Consider the following 23,106-nt stretch of genomic DNA (forward strand, 5'->3'; position numbering starts at 1 on the left):
GCAACACATTCAGTTACAGACTAGGAGAAACAGCCTACCAGAAAGCAGTTCCATCCTAAAGGGCTGGCTCTTTCTGAAAGCACATGACCATGCAAAATGACCAGAGATGGCTTCCTACACACCACTTTTACAACTAATAAAAAATATACGTGCTGGTTCAGGAATGACATTTTCTACTGTAGTGAATTATTTGTAGTGTAGCAAGAAATAAAAACGACATCATAAAAATAATGACAGAATGCCTTTAAGTATGCCAGCACCTTCCCAAAACCGAGAGTTTGGGGGTTTGGACGTTTTCTCAACATCCCACTTCCCCTGGTGAACATAGATTTTTTTCCCTAAACATGTATGGAGTTTAAAGTGTTTAGTACGTCACATCCGCAGGTCAGCTATTGCTTTCACTACAGCTTTCTAGTGAATCGGTTTGAGATGGGGTTTAGCCTTTGGGATCTGTCACTATGCAATGCGAAGGGGAGGATACCTGAAGGCTCGAATGTAATGCGCACGCGCACACGCAGGAGATGGCGTTGACTAACAACTGTGCTTGTAGTAGTGATTGTTGGTTTGCTAAGGTTCGTGACTTGAGAAAATGAAGCTGCTTGCAGTTGTCCTGTCATGGGGATTCTTTGTAACTGAGGTGAGTGGTTTTAAGCCACCTTTTCATAATGCAGGGTTTCATTTTATGCTGATTTATCTTACTGTGGCCTTGCTACAAATGTATTTAACCTGCTGCCATTTCTCGTAATTCACTTTGATTTTCCACCTATTCCCAATAGTTTACTATTTATAAGTAGGTATTTGCTGAGCCTCCGAAGCTGTGTTTAAATATTTAACTGCAGTTTACCTTCAGGGGATTCCTAAGATACAATCATCACATTGTTATTGCCTGTTGAATGATTATTTCTTGCTACAAATCGACCTTATTAGTCTCTATTGATATCTAACATATAGGATGGCAGCTGGAGGCCCTAAATGGTGTTTTCTTTGTCTGGAGACTATAAATACATCCTAGTAATGTAGGATAAAAAATTGAACTCCATTTGGAACCATAAAATATAATTAATTAATGATAATATATGCATCCTTTTCATTTTTTTCCCTTATGGTTGTCTGGTTGTCTGATTCCCTGGGCAGGGATCTAAAAATGTAGTACTGTATCTGTTTGGACAGCCCTACTCTAAGGCATATTCCCCTGTGGACCTTCCTACCAAAATCTCTAAAACAGGGATCCCCAACCTTTTTCACCCGTGAGCAACATTCAGAAGAAAAAGGAGTTAGGGAGCAACATTAGCAAGAAAAATGTTCTTGGGGAGCCAAATAAGTGCTGTGATTGGCCATTTGGTAGCCCCTATGTGGATTGTAAACCTACATTGAGACTCTGTTTGGCAGTAAACCTGGTTTTTATTCAACCAAAACTTGCCTCCAAGCCTGGAATTCAAAAATAAGCAGCTGCTTTGAGGCCACTGGGAGCAACATGTTGCTCACGAGCTACTGGTTGGGGATCACTGCTCTAAAACAACACAGTCGAGTAGAAAATTCAGGAGCAGCGGGTTAAAGGGGAACTAAATTCTAAAATAGTATAATGTTAGAAATGCTGTATTTTGTATACCAAACATAAACATGAACTTACTGCACCAGAAACCTAATAAAACAAATGATTTATGCTTTCAAAGTTGGCCACAGGTGTTTGTCATCTTGTAACTATGTTAAACATCTTTGCAAGACCAAGACTATCCACATGCTCAGTGTGGTCTGGGCTTCTGTTGGGTGGTTAAGCTTAGGGATCATAAATTATCAAAACTGCACAAGTCAAATAATATCTGCCATAGATGCTGATACAGCAAGACCGATTAATAATCACAATATGCAGACTGAACTGGGTCTGTGGATACAAACGGTATGCATTTTTTAATTAAAGTATTGGAGATTGGTTTTTTTAAAGAAAAAAGAAAGTAAAAATTGGGTTTGATTATTTTGCTTTTACATCCCCTTTAAGGTCGGGTGCAGGTTGAGTTTTTCTTGAACTGCATATCACTAGTAAGAAGTGAGAGTGATTGCTGTGCCTCAGGCATCGAGGTGGGGAAGGAAATATATGATTGACATCTAATTTTTAAATGAGTTCATAACAAGTATGGTTGTTTTATTAAAAAGATAGCTTTCATATTTCATTTGAACATAACTTTTATTATACAGCTTGTTTTGTGTGGGTAACCGGTCCCTTTCAAGCTTTTTGTGCTGCTGTTTGGCTCCGTATCCCTGGTACAGGTATGGGATCCATTATCTGGAAAGCTCAGAATTATGGAAAGGCTGTCTCCCATAGAATCCATTTTATCAAAATAATCCAAATTGTCAGAAACTATAACCTAATTAGAACCCAATAAACAGTAAAACATACAAACATATTTGTTGCACTCCTGGTCATTATATTCATACAATCCAAATGATTCTTCGTGTCAGGAGTTTAACCTCTTGCAGATCAGAGATATATTTGGTGAATATTCATATATTTAAGTTAACCGTGTTACATTTGTACATGATTCAAACCAAGGTATAAATGATCCTTATTGGAAACAGAACCAGCCTATGGGGTTTATTTAATGTTTACACAATTTTCTAGTAGACTTAAAGGGATCCTGTCATCGGAAAACATGTTTTTTTCAAAATGCATCAGTTAATAGTGCTACTCCAGCAGAATTCTGCACTGAAATCCATTTCTCAAAAGAGCAAACAGATTTTTTTATATTCAATTTTGAAATCTGACTTGGGGCTAGACATTTTGTCAATTTCCCAGCTGCCCCTGGTCATGTGACTTGTGCCTGCACTTTAGGAGAGAAATGCTTTCTGGCAGGCTGCTGTTTTTCCTTCTCAATGTAACTGAATGTGTCTCAGTGGGACATGGGTTTTTACTATTGAGTGCTGTTCTTAGATCTACTAGGCAGCTGTTATCTTGTGTTAGGGAGCTGCTATCTGGTTACCTTCCCATTGTTCTTTTGTTTGGCTGCTGGGGGGGAAAAGGGAGGGGGTGATATCACTCCAACTTGCAGTATAGCAGTAAAGTGATTGAAGTTTACATGACTTGAAAAATTGAATATAAAAAAATCTGTTTGCTCTTTTGAGAAATGGATTTCAGTGCAGAATTCTGCTGGAGCAGCACTATTAACTGATTCATTTTGAAAAAAATTTTTTCCCCATGACAGTATCCCTTTAAGGTATGAAGATGCAAATTACGGAATGATTTGTTATCTGGAAAGCCCCAGGTCCTGAGTATTCTGGAGAAAAGGTCCCATACCTGTGCAGATTGGAGCTACATCCAGCTGATGACTTCCCAAATCAGGTCACTGGTACATCAGTAAACTGGATTTTCATTTTAGATAGAACATGTGGAACAGTTATTTATCGAAACTGCTGCATTTTATTACCAATAGAAGTCACAGCAATATTTATTTAATAACATCCAGCATATTCCAAGTGTATTTGAAGAGTAGTGTAAAATTTAAAATTTGTTTAAAAATGTTACAATATAATTTCTTTACTGCCTGAACTAACCCATTGAATTGTATAGTTCACCTCAGATCAGATTGTCATTGCATAAAATAAAATGTGCGCATTTAGAAATACCATCTGTCATAGGGGAATGTTGACATCCGAACTTCACCCTTAGCTTTCCAATCCTGTAACTCACAGCTGGAGTGTGAGACATGCAGCACTTGCGCCATGGTATAGTAAGTGAGCTCATGTCAATAGGAAAGGGTTTTTTTTCTCAATTGACAATTTATTGTTTCTTTGGTGGGATTGTGTCCACAGTGCTATATGGATAGCTGTGTTTAAGTGGCAACATAATTGATGTTCTATCATTTATAGCAATTATTTGTTCAGTTGAGGCCAATTTTTCTTTGAGGATGACAAGGTAATTATCTTATGAGAACAAACAGGCCTACTTAGACAAATAAATAGAAATTTGCAGAACCTTGCGCAGAAGAAATAATTCTGGCCTGGCCACTATTTACATGGAGTTTGTATGTTCTCCATGTGTGTTCATGGGTTTTCTCCCGCACTCTGAAGGAGGTTAATCAGCTTCTCATGAAATCAACATTAATGTCCACTGGGGCAGAGACTGAAGTGAATTATGATCAATCATTAAAGGGATGGTTAGCTTTTAGTATGTTATAGAATGATCTATTCTTAGCAACTTTTTAATTGGTCTTCATTTTTAATTTTGTATATTTTTTTTTAATTATTTGCCTTACTTTCTGACTCTTTCCAGCTTTCACATGGGGATCACTGACTCCAGAAGCCAAAAACCTATTGCTCCATGAGGCTATAGTTTTGTTATTGATGCTTTTTATTACCTCTTATTACTTATATCTCTCATTCGGTCCTCTTCTATTCAAGTTTCTGTTTCTTTCAAACTACTGCCGGGTTGAAAGATTTAATGGATAGCTGGCAATATTCCAAACTGGAATGCTACTGGACAAAAAAAGCTAAATAATAATAAATAATAAAGAACACACACAAATAACAATTGCTTGTTAATTTAACGGTGAATAGACTTTTGTAATTGTAAATGTGTTTGTGCTTCAAGTATGCAATCTGTTATCTGGAAATCTAGTTTTAATTAATTAATGTTTAAATAACTTTTTAGTTAACTTGGAGGCTTGTTTATTAAAGGTCAGATTTTAGTTTTTTTTTTTTTTTTTTTTTGAAACCTCAACTAAACTCACATCTTTAAAACCAAGAATGTGCCAAGTGTTTTGATAAAGTAGCATTTATCAAAATACCAGACTTGAAAGAGCTGTTGTATGTGCTTTTTGCTCTGTGTGTTGGCACTTGATGGTTCATACAGATCACATTTGTTCTATTGATATATTTTTGGGGTGGGACATAATTATCTGTTGTTGAAATGGAATGTTAACATCACTATAGTATTACAATACTTATACAATACTTACTTAAATTGTTCAAGCAGTAATAATATTAACATGTACCTTACAACTTGCTTGTGCTTTTTTCAGGTGGTAGGTGAATATGGAATGGTTCATGTCACGTCGGAAAAGAGCAGCTCCAGTTCCAAAGATTACTGCATTCTGTTTAACTCCCAGTGGGCCCGTTTGCCCCAAGACCTGGCCAAAGCCGTTAGTATTTATTAACTGTATTGTGACTTTCTTAATAGAGTTTAGTATTTTGTTTATACCGTATATACTCGAGTATAAGCCGAGTTTCTCAGCATCCAAAATGTGCTGAAAAAGTCTACCTCGGCTTATACTCGGGTCAGCGGTACCCGACCCGAGTAGCTAAGATTGCAGTCACTTTTAATCATTCCTATACCAACAGTTCACTTGGGGAGAGACTGCAATATCCCACAATGCCCTCTGTTGGTTATATGAAAGAATAACAGTGTCTGCAATATCCCACAGCGCCATCTGTTGGTTATATGAAAGAATAACAGTGACTGCAATATCACACAGCGCCCTTTGTTGGTTATATTAAAGAATAACAGTGACTGCAATATCACACAGCGCCCTCTGTTTGTTATATGAAGGATTAACAGTGATGACAATATCACACAACACCCTCTGTTGGTTATATGAAGGATTAACAGTGATGGCAATATCACACAGTGCCCTCTGTTGTTTATATGAAAGAATAACAGTGACTGCAATATCACACAGCGCCCTCTGTTGGTTATACGAAAGATTAACAGTGATGGCAATATAGTTACATAGTTACATAGTTAAATTGGGTTGAAAAAAGACAAAGTCCATCAAGTTCAACCCCTCCAAATGAAAACCCAGCATCCATACATACACCCATCCCTACTTTTAATTAAATTCTATATACCCATACCTATACTAACTATAGAGCTTAGTATCAGAATAGCCTTTGATATTATGTCTGTCCAAAAAATCATCCAAGCCATTCTTAAAGGCATTAACTGAATCAGCCATCACAACATCACCCGGCAGTGCATTCCACAACCTCACTGTCCTGACTGTGAAGAACCCCCTACGTTGCTTCAAATGAAAGTTCTTTTCTTCTAGTCTAAAGGGGTGGCCTCTGGTACGGTGATCCACTTTATGGGTAAAAAGGTCCCCTGCCATTTGTCTATAATGTCCTCTAATGTACTTGTAAAGTGTAATCATGTCCCCTCGCAAGCGCCTTTTTTCCAGAGAAAACAACCCCAACCTTGACAGTCTACCCTCATAATTTAAGTCTTCCGTCCCTCTAACCAATTTAGTTGCAAGTCTCTGCACTCTCTCCAGCTCATTTATATCCCTCTTAAGGACTGGAGTCCAAAACTGAACTGCATACTCCAGGTGAGGCCTTACCAGGGACCTATAAAGAGGCATAATTATGTTTTCATCCCTTGAGTTAATGCCCTTTTTTATGCAAGACAGAACTTTATTTGCTTTAGTAGCCACAGAATGACACTGCCCAGATTTAGACAACGTGTTGTCTACAAAGACCCCTAGATCCTTCTCATTTAAGGAAACTCCCAACACACTGCCATTTAGTGTATAACTTGCATTTATATTATTTTTGCCAAAGTGCATAACCTTGCATTTATCAACATTGAACCTCATTTTCCAGTTTGCTGCCCAGCACCCTCTGCACATGGTAGTGGGACAGTGGGACAATGCACACAGTAATCCGTTTGGTAATTCTCTGTCACCATCAACTTTGCAAAGAAGTCCTGTTGACCGCTGGGGGGTCGCTTTGGCAGAATGTGCGCTGCTGGGAGACAGGGCTGTAGTTGTGTCTAGGCTTATACTAGAGTCAATAAGTTTTCCCAGTTTTCGTAGGTAAAATTAGGTACCTCGGCTTATACTCGAGTATATACGGTACATAACATTAAGGATTTTGCCAAGAGATGTTAATTTACCTTAAAAGAAGGCAACCACTGTCAATACAAAAATTATTATGTTAAAGCATGACCGTAATGTCACAGGATGTAATAACTCAGGGCCATGTAGGTACTTTTTGCTATGCCTGATAAGGCCATAGCCTGAAGGGTGGTTACTTCACCAAGAAGCAAGCTCAAGTGGAATTAAGGAATTACTGAATCTTTTGCAATTCAGCCAAATACTGAACACAAACCCTAATGTGCAAATTCTATGCAATTTGTATATGCAGATTAGATGGAGGGGGATCAGTGCTTGAAGTGGGAGGAACATATTTTTTTAATTTCCTTAATCATGTAACCTAAAGTCATGTGATTTTTAGGGTTTGGATTTGGTTCGACCAGGAATTTGGATTTGGCCAAATCCTGCCAAAAAAAGCTAGGCTTCAGTGCATTCCTAATATTTGGAACTTTTCTGGCCCTTGGTATTTAACTACAACTAGTGAGTATCTATTGGCACATTTCACTTTTTCTGACCCTTGTTTTGTTGTTCAACTGATAGTTGGGATAAATCTGTGCTCAGGACCGCCATCAGAAATCGCAGGGCCTCATACGACAAAATTTCCTGGGCCCCCTGGGCTGCACCCACCGCAAGCCCCAGCTACAGGTCCGCCCTCCCCACCCCACAGATCCACCCCCCAGGTCCACCACACAGTAAAGAAACAAAAAAAAATATTGGTGGCTAGGGTTCCAACATGTTAATATAAAATAAAAAGATATTGGTGGTCAGGGCCCCACATAGAAAACCCCCCCCCCATTTAAAAAATATTGGTGGCTAGGACCTCACATGAGAAAAAAAAATTGGTGCCCAAAATTGGTGGCCAGGCCCCCCCCCCACATCATGAGAAAATTGGTGGCCAGGGTCCCTTAAACGTCCATGCCTTCCAGAAGTCAGCAGCTCTCAGAAAGATGGGGGGCTAATCAAGTATAAAGGGCTGACCTGTGCATTACTACTTAGGGCACCTGGCAATAATGTAAAATGGCAGTGTTTTGCAACAGTTTAATACATTTTTTCCAAATAGGAGCACTGGTCCAGGGAAACAACTTAACCATTGGATTTACTGGGGGTTTCCTAACATATTGGCAAGTTCAGTAAATTCACCTTTCTTTGTCCTTTAACATTAGTTTACTGAAAATTTATAGCACCACGACCACCTGTACTTATCGTTACAAAATAAATGTTGGTATCCGGAAAATGTACTGAAAATTGCATTAAAAACTGAAAACTTGTTTATTTACTCTGTTTTAGGGACTCTTGCAACTCCAGAATGAAACTGAAATTGCACTCTGTTTACCCTCAGATGTGCCAGAAGGGGGATTCATTAACCGCATCCCAATGGTCATGCGAGGGAACTGCACATTTTATGAGAAAGTGCGACTGGCACAAATCAACGGAGCTAGAGGCCTTCTAATTGTCAGCAGAGAAACACTGGTTGGGTTTTTTTTTTTTTTTTTTGCATTCTCTCTCTACTTTATCCATACATTGAGTATGGAACATTTAGAACAGGAAAAAGAGTTCCAGAATTCCAAAACACACATAGGAAGGAGCCCGCTTAGTAGCACCACTTTGGGTATTCAACTGAAGTTTTCAGGGGGAAACTTGGGCAATCTATAGGGCGTAAGATGTAGTTGGTTGAGGAGTGTGAAAGGCATATGTGAGATGAAAGTACCTAAAGAACATTAACAGAGGCAAATGGTGGCTCTTCCTAAAAGCCTGGAACTGTTTTAGTTTCCCATTAGTACATTAAAGGTGTTTTTCACTTTTAAGTTAACTTATAGCAGAGGTCCCCAACCTTTTTTACCCGTGAGCCACATTCAAATGTAAAAAGAGTTGGGGAGCAACGCAAGCATGAAAAAGTCCCTTGGGGGTGTCAAATAAGGGCTATGGTTGGCTATTTGGTAGCCCCTATGTGGACTGGCAACCTACAGGAGGCTCTGCTTGGCACTATACTTAGTTTTTATGCAATTAAAACTAACTTCCAAGACTGGAATTCAAAAATAAGCACCTGGTTTGAGGGCACTAAGAGCAACATCCAAGGGTTTGGAGAGCAACATGTTGCTCACGAGCTACTGGTTGGGGATCACTGACTTATAGTATGTTATAGAATAGGCAATTCTAAGCAATTTTTCGATTGGTCTTTAATTTCATTATAGTTTTTGCATTATTTTGCATTCTAACTCTTTCCAGCTTTCAAATGGTGGTCTTAAAAACAAATGCTATGTAAATCAACAAATTTATTGTTATAGCTACTTTTTTTAAACTCGTATTTCTATTCAGGCTGTCTCCTATTTGTATTTCTGTCTCTTATTCAAATCAGTGCATGGATGCAGGTAATTTGGACCCTAGCCACCATATTGCTGAAATTGCAAACTGGAGAGCTGCTGAATAAAAAGCTAAATAACTCAAAAAACACAAATAATAAAAAAAATTTAAACCAATTGCAAATTGTATCAGAATATCACTGTCTACATGATACAACAGTTAATTTAAATGTGAACAACCCCTTTAAAATGCCCTTAAAGTATGCTCCCCTTGACCAGACTGACTGAGGCCAGACATGCTTGATAGATTTTTGAAGGACCCGCATGTTGTAATACATTATGGCATTCTATACAAAAGTCTAGCTAGTGCCTCACGAGAGCCTACATGTTGTTGAGGGGTTATTCGACCTAAGCACTAACCACCAATGTGCAAATATCAATTGACTGGCAAAAAAGCCTAAGGTTAGGGAGTTCAAGACTGCATTGCCTTGGAGGATTTTAAAATGAATGGGAAGGTGATTTCCCACCCATAAGATTTCCATAAAATTGAGCTTATATGCAGACTTTTTTAGATTTTAAATGACACCATTTCAAGAAGAAAAACTAGAAGAAAAGGGCAAATAACTAAAAAAATTATTAAAAATAAAAAAATCGAAGACCATCTAAGTTGCAAGAAACTTTTACAATTTTACAAGTAGACCCTCATTTTAGTGTCCGTCATTTTACATTTAAAGGGATAATGTCATGGGGAAAAAAATTTATTTTTTTTCAAAATGAATCGGTTAATAGTTCTGCTCCAGCAGAATTCTGCACTGAAAGCCATTTCTCAAAAGATCAAACAGATTTTTTATATTCAATTTTGAAATCTGACATGGGGCTAGACATATTGTCAATTTCCCAGCTGCCCACAGTCATGTGACTTGTGCTCTGATAAACTTCAATCACTCTTTACTGCTGTACTGCAAGTTGGAGTGATATCACCCACCTCCCTTTCCCCCCCCAGCAGCCAAACAAAAGAACAATGGGAAGGTAACAAGATAACAGCTCCCTAACACAATATAACAGCTGCCTGGTAGAACAACACTCAATATTAAAAACGCATGTCTCACTGAGACACATTCAGTTACATTGAGAAGGAAAAACAGCAGCCTGCCAGAAAGCATTTCTCTCCTAAAGTGCAGGCACATGGCATGGGGCAGCTGGAAAATTGACAAAATGTCTAGCCCCATGTCAGATTTCAAAATTGGATCCCTTTAGCATTTTGCTATATTGTTGGTCCCCTGGAATACTTAAAATCTATGTTTGACTGTATATTATGTCAACAGTCCTTTAAACACTTACCATTGGAGCCAAATTGTGCTTCTGCCACAGGTAAATTCAGCTTGTTTCTCTTAACCTGCATTGCAGCCTGCCCCGTAGCATGGCACAACCCCTACCCCGTAGCATGGGGGGGGGTGCCATATACAAGTAAGTGACACCAAAAAATGAAAGTGTTTTAATGGAATGGAAATATAATGTACTTGTGCCCTGCCCTGGTAAAACTGGCGTGTTTGCTTTAGAAACTCAACTATAATTTATATAAACAAGCTGCTGTGTAGCCATTGGGGCATTTATTCCATTGTATACTGCACAGCTTATCTGTTATCTGTTGTGTATCCTGTGCCTTTTCTCCTTTTTCAGCTTTGAATGGCTGCCCCCCAAGACTAAACAGCAGCGTTTGTATATAAAATATTGTAGAACTTCTAAAGCAAACACACCAGTTTCACCAGTGCAGCAACAGGATATTACATTTTCATTATTTTAAAACATTTTCACTTTCTGGTGTTACTGGTCCTTTAAATTTGAATATACAGTAATATTAGCATATACAATAAATGATTATTGTTCTTTTACATCTGTTAGTTTGCCAATTTCTTACGGATGTTTATCACTGCACATATAACCTTCATAAGTTACAGTTTTTTTATGTGTTTATGTTTGACCAGTGATGGTTTAAATTTTTGTTTTTAGGTACCACCAGGGGGTAATCAGAGTCAATTCGAAGAAATAGATATTCCTGTGGCTCTCCTTAGCTACAGTGACATGCTGGACATTGGCAAAGTAAGTAGCTGAGAAAACTGGAGAGTGGAATTCTTTCCTGAGGTGTTTATTTACTAGTTACTCAGGATTCCCAGTCTTCCAACAAATGTTTTCCTGCCTTGCGATATCACCACATTTCACATACACACGCACAGGCAAGTGTTTTTGAGAAAATGCCCAATAAAATAATTAATTTGCACTGGTTGCCTTATTTATTTGCCGGTTTACATTGATATCAGTGAGAGGCACCATTATTACTCTGACAAGATAAACACATCAAAATACACTAATAAAACAAAGATGTGTTGCTATACACCTATTTCTTGGATTGGCATTTCACAATGGCATCTTCAAACCCTTTGTTAAATTATTTTTCTTAAGGATGGTAGTTCTCACCTCACTCAGCTATCAGTGTAGTGGACCTGTCATTAGGGGTCAGATTAAATTAATTAATTACATTAATTACAACAGTAATCTCTAAATTAATCCACAAGAGTTGGTAGCAAATGTTTAAATAACAAATAAAAAAACAAACAAATACAAAAAGTATTGTAGAAGTGATACCTATATTGGCTAACAATAAAAATACTTTGCAAGCTTTCGGAGCACCAAGGCCCCTTCGTCAAATGAAAGTTAGAAAGGCACAGCATATATTGTTAGATCACTGAAGGGTATCCATGGGCAATAAATTAGGAAGTTACAGATAGATAGATATCAATTGTAGAGATAATACAATGAATTAGGGTGGGTTGTAAATAGTCCAGGAGTCTGGACTCAGTCAAGTCACATAGTGTGACATGAAACCGGACCCTGTCAAAAGCTCACAGGCTACACATCAGAGTAGCATACCATCCATAAGAAAATGGAAAGCACAATCATGGAGACATGTCGAATCTGTGGAAAGCTTAAAGGAAAACTATACCCCCAAAATGAATACTTAAACAACAGATAGTTTATATCAAATTGAATGACATATTAAAGAATCTTACCAAACTGGAATATATATTTACATAAATATTTTACATCTCTTGCCTTGAACCACCATTTCGTGACTCTTATCTGTGCTGCCTCAGAGATCACCTGACCAGAAATACTACAACACTAACTGTAACAGGAAGAAGTGAGGAAGCAAAAGGCAGAACTCTGTCTGTTAATTGGCTCATGTGACCTTACATGTGGTTTGTATGTGTACACAGTGAATCTTACGATCCCAGGGGCCGGCCCTTATTTTTTAAAATGGCAATTTTCTATTTATGAATACCCAATGGCACATACTACTAAAAAAGTATATTATTCTAATAATGGTTCATTTACATGAAGCAGGGTTTTACACATGAGCTGTTTTACTCAGTATCTTTTAATAGAGACCTACATTGTTTGGGGGTATAGTTTTCCTTTAATTAATTTCATGTACATGTATTAATGTATTCACAGCTAGCAGCATCCTGGTATTTATTCAAGCAAAACAGTGACACTTACGGGTTAAGGCCCTGTGCTGTTTATGATGGGTTTTCAAGACTCCCTTTTGTAAAGGGAAACTAATTCTACATTAGTTAATAATAATTACATAAATTGCAGCGTTAATTCAAAATAAATCATTTTTGGTTGTGAAGCAGGCCCAGGTGCTAATAATATTTATGCAACTTCTGTATATAATTGTATTTATAGATTGTGAATATTGCATTAACACCCAAAAACTGTAAACAAAAACTATTCCCTCAGAAAAATGTAGGTCTCTATAAAATATATTGCATAAAACAGCTCATAAGTAAAAACCTGTTTCATGTAAATAAACAATTTTCTTAATAATATACTTTTTTAGTAGTATGTGCCATTGGGTAATCATAAATAGAAAATTGCCATTTTAAAAAATAAGGGCCGCCTCCTGGGATCCTAGAATTCATGGTACACACAAACAAGCCATACATGTTAGGTCACATGAGCCAATTAACAGACCGTTCTGTCTTTTGCTGCCACACTTCTTCCTTTTACAGATTCTTTAATATTCCACTTTCTTAAGCAACAATTTATATCAAATTATTAATTTTGGTGGTATAGTTTTCCTTTAATTGGAACATTAGTTTATGAAATAATACACTGCCTATTGTATTAAATATCTACAGTAATTTATAAATTTTGTGCTATTAAGCGCACAAACCCAGGGTGGAAAGCCAAACCAATTAAGCAGTCTTGAGAAGCCCTCTGTATAAACAAGCCCCCCCCTTATCCTAGCAAAGAAGCACATTCTTACTGGACTACTGATTAATTTTTTTGTAATATAATTTTTATTGTTTTCTAAGAATATGTAGGAAGGGGGTACAGAAAGAAAAAAAGGGGGGGGGAATGGGACAACCGAAGTACATACAGCACAATTTCCAATACATTTCCATTGGGGTTACATATTTCTAAAGTTTTCACTTACAGACAATATAACAGAGACATCTGAGGAATTATAAGTACCTAGTCACACCAGGTGTGGTTCTGCGCCCTAGTTAGCAAAATGCAAATAAAAACCTCAGATTGCTAAGAAAGACCTTAACTCCCTAAGGAGCAATACAGGCTGGCACACATAGCGATTCACCTGACGAAGGGGGAACGCCCCCGAAACGTTGTGACGCAATAAACGTACCAGGGGTTGCACCCCGGTTTGAATTGCTCTGTGTGCCAGCCTGTATTGCTTTTTATCTGTAAAATTTGCGAGGTCCGTCTCCCTGAGGAGCTGTGCACCAAGCGGGATTGTAGCAGAAAGGGCCTGAGTGTGCACGTGAGTTTGTACAGACTTAACTCCCTAAGGTACACTGGGGTCCAGGATGCTCCTCCCTCCTCAACAGGGGCTCATTACTTGTTTGTATTTGTTCGTGTCCCTGAACAGGAACCATCTCAGCCATATATCTCTAAAATTGGAATGATGTTTACTTGAAAGGGTGGAAATTTCCTCAAACTTAACTCAAGCTAACTCATTTACTTTTACAGCCCATTCCTTGATGGACGGTGGGTTGGGAGATTTACATAGCTTGTGACATTAGATTCATATTGAATAAAAAAAACACTAGATATTTGATTATTGAAAACAAAAGATAAAAACTATGTTTAGTGCAAGCCCCATTCATTGAACCAGTGTTGTCCCCAATAAGTCATGCCCATTTTAGGACATAATCAGCCAAAGTCAGAGATGTAATCTTCTAACTAAGCACACAAATGCAGCTTCACTTGGTATGTTTTTCACCCTCAAAACATGACACGAAAAACGGGACAGTTGGGGGGGGTATGGTGCAATATCTGTATTTATATTATCTTATGTTTGCTCTTTGCATATAAATTTAATTGTGTAATATACTGTCTCTCCAGTTTTTTTTTTTCTACTTGTTCTTTTTTTGTGTGTTTTTTTTTTGTGTGTTAACAGACATTTGGAAAATCTGTGAAAGTGGCTATGTATGCACCAAATGAACCTGTGTTGGACTACAACATGGTCATTATCTTTTTGATGGCTGTTGGAACTGTTGCTGTTGGTGGTTATTGGGCAGGAAGTCGTGATGTTAAAAAGTAAGCTATACCACCTTTTTAAGCATTAGTTCAATCCATAAGGATAGGAAAATCTGACGAGTTTAGCTTTGTCGAATATTTGCAAAATGACAAGAAATTTGCAGTTAGTGGGCAGTTTGTCACAAGACGTTTTCAAACCAGTTGTTATGATTTTTTAATATACAGTCATATGAAAAAAGTTTGGGAACCCCCTCTCAGCCTGCATAATAATTTACTCCACTTTCAACAAAAAAAGATAACAGTGGTGTGTCTTCCCAGGAACATCTGTGTACTTGGGTGTTTTCTGATCAAAGATTTTTAGTGAAGCAGTATTCAGTTGTATGTAATCAAATGTGAAAAACTGGCTGTGCAAAAACTTGGGTACCCTTGAAAATGTTGCTAATTTGAATGCATGTAACTGCTCAATACGGATTGCTGGCAACACCAAATTGGTTGGATTAGCTCGTTAAACCTTGAACTTCATAGGCAAGTGTGTCCAATCATGAGAAAAGATATTTAAGGTGGCCAATTGAAAGCTGTGCTTCTGTTTGACTCTTCTCCAAAGAGTGACAGCATGGGATCCTCAAAGCAACTCACAAAAGATCTCAAAACAAAGATTGCACATTATCATGGTTTAGGGGAAGGCTACAAAAAGCTATCTCTGAGGTTTAAACTGTCAGATTCAACTGTAAAATCCAGGTCTGACATGCCAAGAAAAATACAGGAGCAGCATATGTGGAGGATTGTGAGGATGGTTACAGACAATCCAAAGATCACCTCCAAAGACCTGCAAGAACATCTTGCTGCAGATCTGTACTTCATTTTACAATTCAGTGCAATTTAAAACAAAGAAATTCTGTATGGCAAGGTGATGAGAAAGAAGCCATTTCTGCACTCACGCCCCAAACAGTCGCTTTTTGTATGCAAAAGCTCATTTATACAAGCCACAGTCATTTTGGAACAAAGTGCTTTGGACGTGTAATGTAAAAGCATCTGTAAATAGTATGCAAAGACAATATTATGATAGATATAAAAAAAGGTTTCATTTGTGGTGTCAATATCTCTTTAAACCCAGGGGCTCACAGACAACCATCCAAATGTCTCTTCCTTCAACTACCCATACTGGGGGTAGCAGGTGATCCCCCACTGAAAACATAATAGTAAGACTTACCACCTACAGACACACATAAGTATAAAATTGCTGTCAGATACAAGTGTGATTGTGCACTTGTACGAAGATCTTGAAACCTGTATTTCCCTAGTCACCATGGCCAGCATTCACCACATGGGTTAATCCCCCCTGCTGGCCAGCGGACAGGACCTCCCCCTGATAGTTCAAAAGTTCTGCTTCCTCCTCTCCCCTTTGTCTTTTTTGTCCTGTCCGGGCCAGGGAGAGGAGAAGAGAAAAATAAAAGAATTTATTCCTAACCTAGGACAAAGAAAAACACAGTAAGGGCCTGAAAGAAGCTCCCCAATTAGGGGTTAGCATTGGGTCACTTACATATGGGGAACTCCCCTCCCGCTTGCGGGTCAGGGGTTTTTTTTGCTGGAAAGATCGGCAGGTCGTGACGTCATGGGCGCCAAGCGCCGCTTATGGAGCTCCTGGGCATGGCTAATTCCTCCCGGGTGTGGGTCAGGTAGGCCGAGAGCTCGGGGAGAGGCACCAGAAGACGTGCAGCGGTTCCGTTTCCATTCTGCAGCGATGTGCTGTAACTGAGGCGCGACCGGACTTGACGTCATGGGCGGAAGTTGCCGGTCGCCCATTTTGGATTTGGGCAAAGTAGCGCAAATGGGGAAAGAGCGCTGTATGACTGCCAGAAGCAGGGGATTGGCGCCAAACGGAGCGTTCTTGCCTGTGACATGGATACTATATGATTTATGCAGCTGGGTAAGCAGAATATGTTTATCTATACAGAGGGCTGCTGCCTCTATTTAAAAAATTGTTCACTTCCTGTGGGTGCCATTCCAATACAGGAACACTGAACGCTGAAGAGTGAAAACTCCAGCTACAGGTATGTGTGTGGGGCATTTTTCAGCTAAAATCTAGTTTATACTATGAAAAGCTGATTAAAATCTTGTCTACTCTCTTAATTAGTTACCTATGGAACCTGGTATGGGAAAAGCTTCACACCCTAAGGGAAAAAGGTGAAGTATGAGAGAGTGACTGTGGCATGGGTTTATGACTCAACTTCTAACAGTTTGTTGTTATTTTGTATGCAGCCTACCTGCCACAGATGCTAGAAAGGACAAGTCTCCAGAGAAGTCTACAGTTTCTGGGTAAAAACAGCAGGAACCTGGAACATCTATATCACAGGAGAACCAATTGTTTGCAGAGTCCTTAGCTTCTGTGATCAAACAAGCAGTCATACAAGGATTCCAGGAGGTGTCAAGCTCTAAAAAGAGGCCTAGACATCATGAAAGACAGGGGGAGTCCATGTCAGATATATCGGAAGGAGATTTGTCAGCTGACTCGGATATCCTGTCTCAAGTTGGATCAGAGGAAGGAGAAATTGATTCAGACGAGGAATCCACATTCGATCTATCCATAATTGATCCACTAATAAAAGCTGTTAGACAAACTTTAACTTTCCTCACAGAATCTGCGAAGATGTCATCAGCAGACAAGCTGTTTCCTTCTTCAAAGAAAAAAGCTGTATTTTTTCCAGTGCATTCGTAAATAAAGGAGATTATTGTAACGGAATGGAAAAAGACAGAAAAAAGAGCACAGACGGCAGGAAAATTTAACAAAAAATATCCTTTTGATGAGCAAGATTCAAAATCCTGGGATTCCCCTCCGAAGGTGGATGCAGCTGTAGTAAGGTTGGCTAAAAAGACTACTCTTCCAGTGGATGATGCAGCAGTTTTTAGAGAACCAATGGAAAAGAAAATGGAATTCAACTTGAGAAAAGCTTTTGGAGCAGCAGGAGCAGCCTGTAAGCCGGCAGTGGCATTGACGTCCGTGTCTAGAGCATTAAAAGTATGGCTGTCCGAATTGGGTGAAGGAATATCATCTAATGTAAGAGACCAAAGTTATTGGAGATGCTGTCAGATTGTAAGATGGCAACAGAGTTTGTTTCAGAAGCTTCAGTTGATCTAGTTCATTTTTCCGCTCGATCTATGGCCTTGTCAGTGGCAGCCAGGAGACCGCTATGGCTAAAATCTTGGGCAGCAGATACAGCTTCAAAGGCTAACTTATGCCAGTTACCATTCGAATGAGAAATGCTATTTGGTGAGAAGCTGGATGCGATCATAAAGAAAGTATCAGGGGGCAAGAGTATGTTTTTGCCTCAGGAAAATCAGCCTAAAAAGGCTCGTTATGATCCGGGCTACAGCAAGGCTAAAGAAAGATCATTTAGAGCTTCAAGACAGTACAAGCCTGGAAGAGAGTTCTCCAGGCAGTCTTCCTGGAGGTCATGTCGTCCAGGTTCCAGAGGAGCAACAAAGAGACCTGGAGTTTTTTCTTCCGCCCCATCCACCTCCAGTCACTAATGAAGGTGGCAAGGCCCAGAACATGGTGGGAGGCAGATTAAACAAATTCGCTCATGTTTGGGCCATAACTATTCAGGACGCATGGGTACAGAATATTGTAGAGTCAGGATTTGCTCTAGAATTCAAGTCAGTACCCAGAAAAGATTTTTTCATAGAATCCATTTTCAAAGGAGAAGAGTCAAAGGTGAAGATTGTCCAAGAATATCTAAATCAATTGTTCGAGTCAAGAGCAATAGAAACCGTAAATCCTCAAGAAGAATACAAAGGTTTTTATTCAAGGCTTTTTCTAGTAAAGAAAGCATCAGGCGCATGGAGACCGGTGTTAGACATGAGGAATCTGAACAAATTTCTGCAAACAAGGAAATTCAAAATGGAATCTCTAACATCCATCATGCAAGCAGTCTCCGTGGGAGATTGGTTAACAAGCATAGATTTAAAAGATGCGTATTTCCATATTCCAATCTCTCATATAGACAGAAAATACCTGAGGTTTTCGGTGGACGATCATCATGTGCAGTTCAGATGCCTACCATTTGGTCTTTCTCAGTTCACAAAGGTGTTGGTAACACTCATAGCGGAGTTAAGGAAAGAGGGGCTAGCAGTATACCACTATCTGGACGATATCTTGGTGGTAACAAATTCAAGGTCAGAAGCCGAAGTTCATACTGCTCGAGTAAGAGATTTTTTACTAGCCCATGGGTGGATAATAAACCAAGAAAAGAGCAATCTGGTTCCTACCCAAGCCCTGCAGTATTTGGGGGCCCTCTTTCAAACAGATCAGAATCTGGTCAGTCTGCCGGTAGAGAGGCAAGAAAAGATAATCAGGATGATCAAAGATTTCAAGAGACTGAGAACAGTATCCGTACGACAATGCCTAAGGGTATTGGGATCCATGTCAGCGACTATTCAAATAGTGAGGTGGGCAAGATGGCATTTAAGGCCCTTACAAAGTTTCCTTCTAAGAAAGAAACAGCCTCACTTACATTTACAGGAAGAGGTAAAAATACCACAAGAGGTAAAAAGAACTCTAGATTGGTGGTGCAGTCGAGATCATCTGGCAAGAGGGGTGCCTCTGGAAGAACCAGAATGGGTGGTAGTGACCACCGATGCATCGAGTGTGGGTTGGGGAGCCCACATAGGCGAAATATTTGTACAAGGCACTTGGAGAGGAAAAAATGTGTCTTCAAATATTTTGGCGTTGAGAGCCATAAAGCAGTCCCTTTTTTCTTTTTCTCACCTGTTAAAAGACAAACAGGTAAAAGTCATGACCGACAATACGACAGCAGTTGCCTATTTGGTAAAGCAAGGAGGCACCAGAAGTGTATCTCTGATGGAAGAAGTAAAGCCACTGTTTCAGTGGGCAGAAAATTGGTTGGAGGGGTTAACTGCTATTCATCTTCCAGGAAGAGAAAATGGAAAAGCAGACTTCCTCAGCCGGGAAATGGTAGACCCGGGAGAATGGAGGGGTCTACCAGAGATAGATGCGATGGCATCTCTCCAGAACAAAAAATGTCTCCAGTTTTTCTCGAGGTTCCCCTGCAAAGAGGCATGGGCAATAGATGGTTTGAGACAGAATTGGTCAGAAAAGTTCATTTATGTTTTTCCTCCATTTCCCTTAATATGGAGAGTATTAAAGAAAATAAAGAAAGACAGAGCGGAAGCCATCGTGATTATTCCCTTCTGGCCCTGAAGGCCTTGGTTTCCTCTTCTCCGAAAATTAGCCATAGAGGAACCAATACAGATCCAGAGTTTTCCAGGCTGGTTATCACAGGGGTCAATTCAGATGCAAGAGAGCAATCATCTGTCCTTGATGGCCTGGCAGTTGAGAGGGAGAGATTGAGATGCCTCTCTCTGAAAGAGGAAGTCATTGATTTTTTGATGAAATCAAGAAAAGCTAGTACTTCTGCTCTGTATTACAAGGTGTGGGAAAAGTTTGTGGAGTTTGTCAAGGATAAAAAAGGTGTTCCTTTATCTCCATCACCCACAATGGTGGTTGAATTTTCATTTCAGCACACTGAGAGGACAGGTGTCGGCGATTTCAGCCCTAACTGGGAAAACATGGTCAGAAGAACCTTTAGTAAAAAGATTCTTTAAATGCAATGATAAGGGTTAAACTAATAAAGAGAGATTGTTTGCCACCGTGGGATCTTACTTTTGTGCTTAAAACCTTAACCGAGGCTCCATTTGAACCATTGGAAAAGTCATCCATCTGGAATCTGACATTAAAGGTGGTACTCTTGGTGGCCATAACTTCAGCCTGTAAAGTGGGAGAGATATCAGCCTTGGCAGCATCCGAACCACATACGGTGATATTTGAGGACAGAGTGGTACTTAAACCTGCATTTGGATTCCTACCGAAGGTCATCTCAAAATTCCATATGGATTTAGAGGTGATTCTGCCCTTTTTTTCCCAAATCCCAGATCTGCACAAGAAAAAATATGGCATACTCTGGATTTGGTGAGAGCCATCAAGATTTACTTGGAAAGAACAGAAGCTTGGAGGAAGTCAGACCGTATGTTCATAGTGCCTAATGGATACAGAAAAGGTCATGCTCCAACAAAGAGAACGATTAGTTCTTGGATTGTGGCAGCTATTGCGAAGGCTTACAATGTGGCAGGTAGAAAGATTCCCAAAGGGTTGAAGGCCCATTCTACCAGGGCGTTGGCAAGTTCCTGGGCGGCACCAGCCAGCCAGTCGCCAGAGAGCATCTGCAAATCGGCAAGATGGTCGTCATTAAATACATTTGTAAAGCATTACAAATTAGATGTTTTGTCTTCCCAAGAAGCTACGTTTGGGAGAAAAGTTTTGCAATCGGTTGTGTATTCCACTGGTTGAAAAAGTTCTGTTAAAGGACAAGGAAAGGCAAAAAAATAAAATCCCATTTTTACTTTCTTTAATGAAAAAGAAACCTTTCTCCATATACTTTAATTAAAAAATGTGTACCGTTTTATAAGAAACCTGACTGTATGCAGTGCAATTCTGCCTTCATTTACTGCTGTGGATAGGAATTGTCAGATGGTCCCTAACTGCTGAGCATGGTCCCTAACTGCTAATCATACTTATGAACAGCAGGGGGAGCCCCCGCCTTACTTACCAGCCATGCAGAACTCAAGCAGCTTTGTTTATGACGATCCCTAAGCAGCCCAGACCACACTGAGCATGTGCAGGGTCAGGGTCTGGCAAAGATGTTTAACAAAGTTACAAGATGACAGCACCCTGTGGCCAACTTTTGAAAGCATAAATCATTTGTTTGATTAGGCTTTGTGGTGCAGTAAGTTCATGCTTATGTTTAGTATACAAAATACAGCATTTCCAGCCTTATTCTATTTTAGACTTTTCTTGTCCTTTAAAGCATATTGTGTCCCGCCCTTTGTTTTGAGCTTTGGAAATTCCCATGTGGTGAATGCTGGCCATGGTGACTAGGGAAAACAAGAAATTGTTTATACGTACCGTAATTTCTGTTTCCTGGTCACTTTCATGGCAGCATTCACCAGGGAGTTTCCCACCCTATTTGTGGACAGCTTTTATACGAAGACAAAGCAGAGAGGAGGAAGCTGAACTTTTGAACTATCAGGGGGAGGTCCTGTCCGCTGGCCAGCAGGGGGGATTAACCCATGTGGTGAATGCTGCCATGAAAGTGACCAGGAAACAGAAATTACGGTACGTATAAACAATTTCTTGTTTTTTCTGTATACCCCCCCCCCAGAAAGCAGGATAGCACAGTAGAAATTTCATGTATAAAGACCCCTAGAACTCATAGCAGAAATGCAACTTCATTTATAAATCCCACAGAATTCATATCATAATGGCATAATGACAACTCAATTGATAAATCATCATCATTTATTTATATAGCGCTGTCAAGATACGCAGTGCTTTATATACCCCCAGAATTAATCTCAGAATGGTACAATGGCAATTCCATGTATAAACACCCCCAGAATAAATAGCATGATGGCACAGAGGCAATTTAATGTATAAATATCCCCAGAATGCAAAGAGTTAACACTGAGCACTGTAACTGGCAGGCAGTACTAGTAATAAAAGCTGCTTACCACCAGTAGTCTCCATGCTTTGTCATGGGGGGGGGGGGGTGAGGAGGCTACCCCTGCCAGAACAAACTTTTCAGCATGTCCTCACCAACAAAGCCCTGTGCGGGAAATTCATTATGTAACCCTATAGCTGCTGCTCTTCCTTAGTTGATTTAGTGTACTGCAGCCTGCCTGTTCTCTCCCGACACAGCCTGGCTCTGGGATGCGTTGCCCTCGAACACGGTATGCACGTGGGGGCTACATTAGTGATTGCAACTGAATCACGATCCGATCGCCCACAGCTTTATTGCAGCACAAAACTTTTGCACATGTCTCTGGTTACGTTGGCTGCCTCCTGCCTAAAACGTAAAATTAACGTGCAGGCACAGAAAGTGAGTGCAGCCAATAGCAAATGATAGCACCGCACGTCCTCAGCACGCAGCAGCAGCCTCGGCTCCAGCCTCCAACCAGTACTGGCAGGCACTATGGGCGGAAGTGAAGCAGCTAGTGATGGACACTAGCTGCTACCGGCTATTAGCCAGAGACAGTGGGCCCACTGCATAATAAATTATTTTATTACAATGTCACTTGTCGCATTAAGTAAAGGGGCTACGCTAGTGGCCCCCCCAGGCTGGGGCCCACCAGGTTTTTTCCCGGTGCCCCGGCAGGCCAGTCCGACCCTGTCTCTTCCTCTATGGAACTAGGGTTGTCGAAAAATGTAGGTAGTATGATGTCTTGAGACATATGGAACTTGGACACCACCTTCGGGGTAAACTCATCCAGTGTCCTTAGAATCACTTTGTCATGACAAAAGGTAATTGTGT

At 39.8% G+C, this 23,106-nt stretch overlaps 1 protein-coding gene across 2 annotated transcripts in view; it reads left to right on the forward strand.

Annotated features, from left to right (window-relative positions):
- Positions 1–450: 450 nt before the first annotated feature.
- Positions 451–23,106, forward strand: part of sppl2b.S (signal peptide peptidase like 2B S homeolog) — a 41,269-nt gene continuing 18,613 nt past the window's right edge. The window contains exons 1-5 of one of the 2 annotated variants that reach the window (XM_018233084.2): positions 451–637; positions 5,013–5,132; positions 8,148–8,330; positions 11,171–11,260; positions 14,643–14,782. In XM_018233084.2, coding sequence (XP_018088573.1) covers positions 590–637; positions 5,013–5,132; positions 8,148–8,330; positions 11,171–11,260; positions 14,643–14,782 — 581 coding nt within the window. In that variant the 5' untranslated portion in view covers positions 451–589. The remainder of the gene's footprint in view (positions 638–5,012; positions 5,133–8,147; positions 8,331–11,170; positions 11,261–14,642; positions 14,783–23,106) is intronic. The other variant, NM_001086415.1, reaches the window with a different exon arrangement.

The sequence above is a fragment of the Xenopus laevis genome, chromosome 1S, assembly GCF_017654675.1.
Source record: "Xenopus laevis strain J_2021 chromosome 1S, Xenopus_laevis_v10.1, whole genome shotgun sequence".
Taxonomy (NCBI): Eukaryota; Metazoa; Chordata; class Amphibia; order Anura; family Pipidae; genus Xenopus; species Xenopus laevis.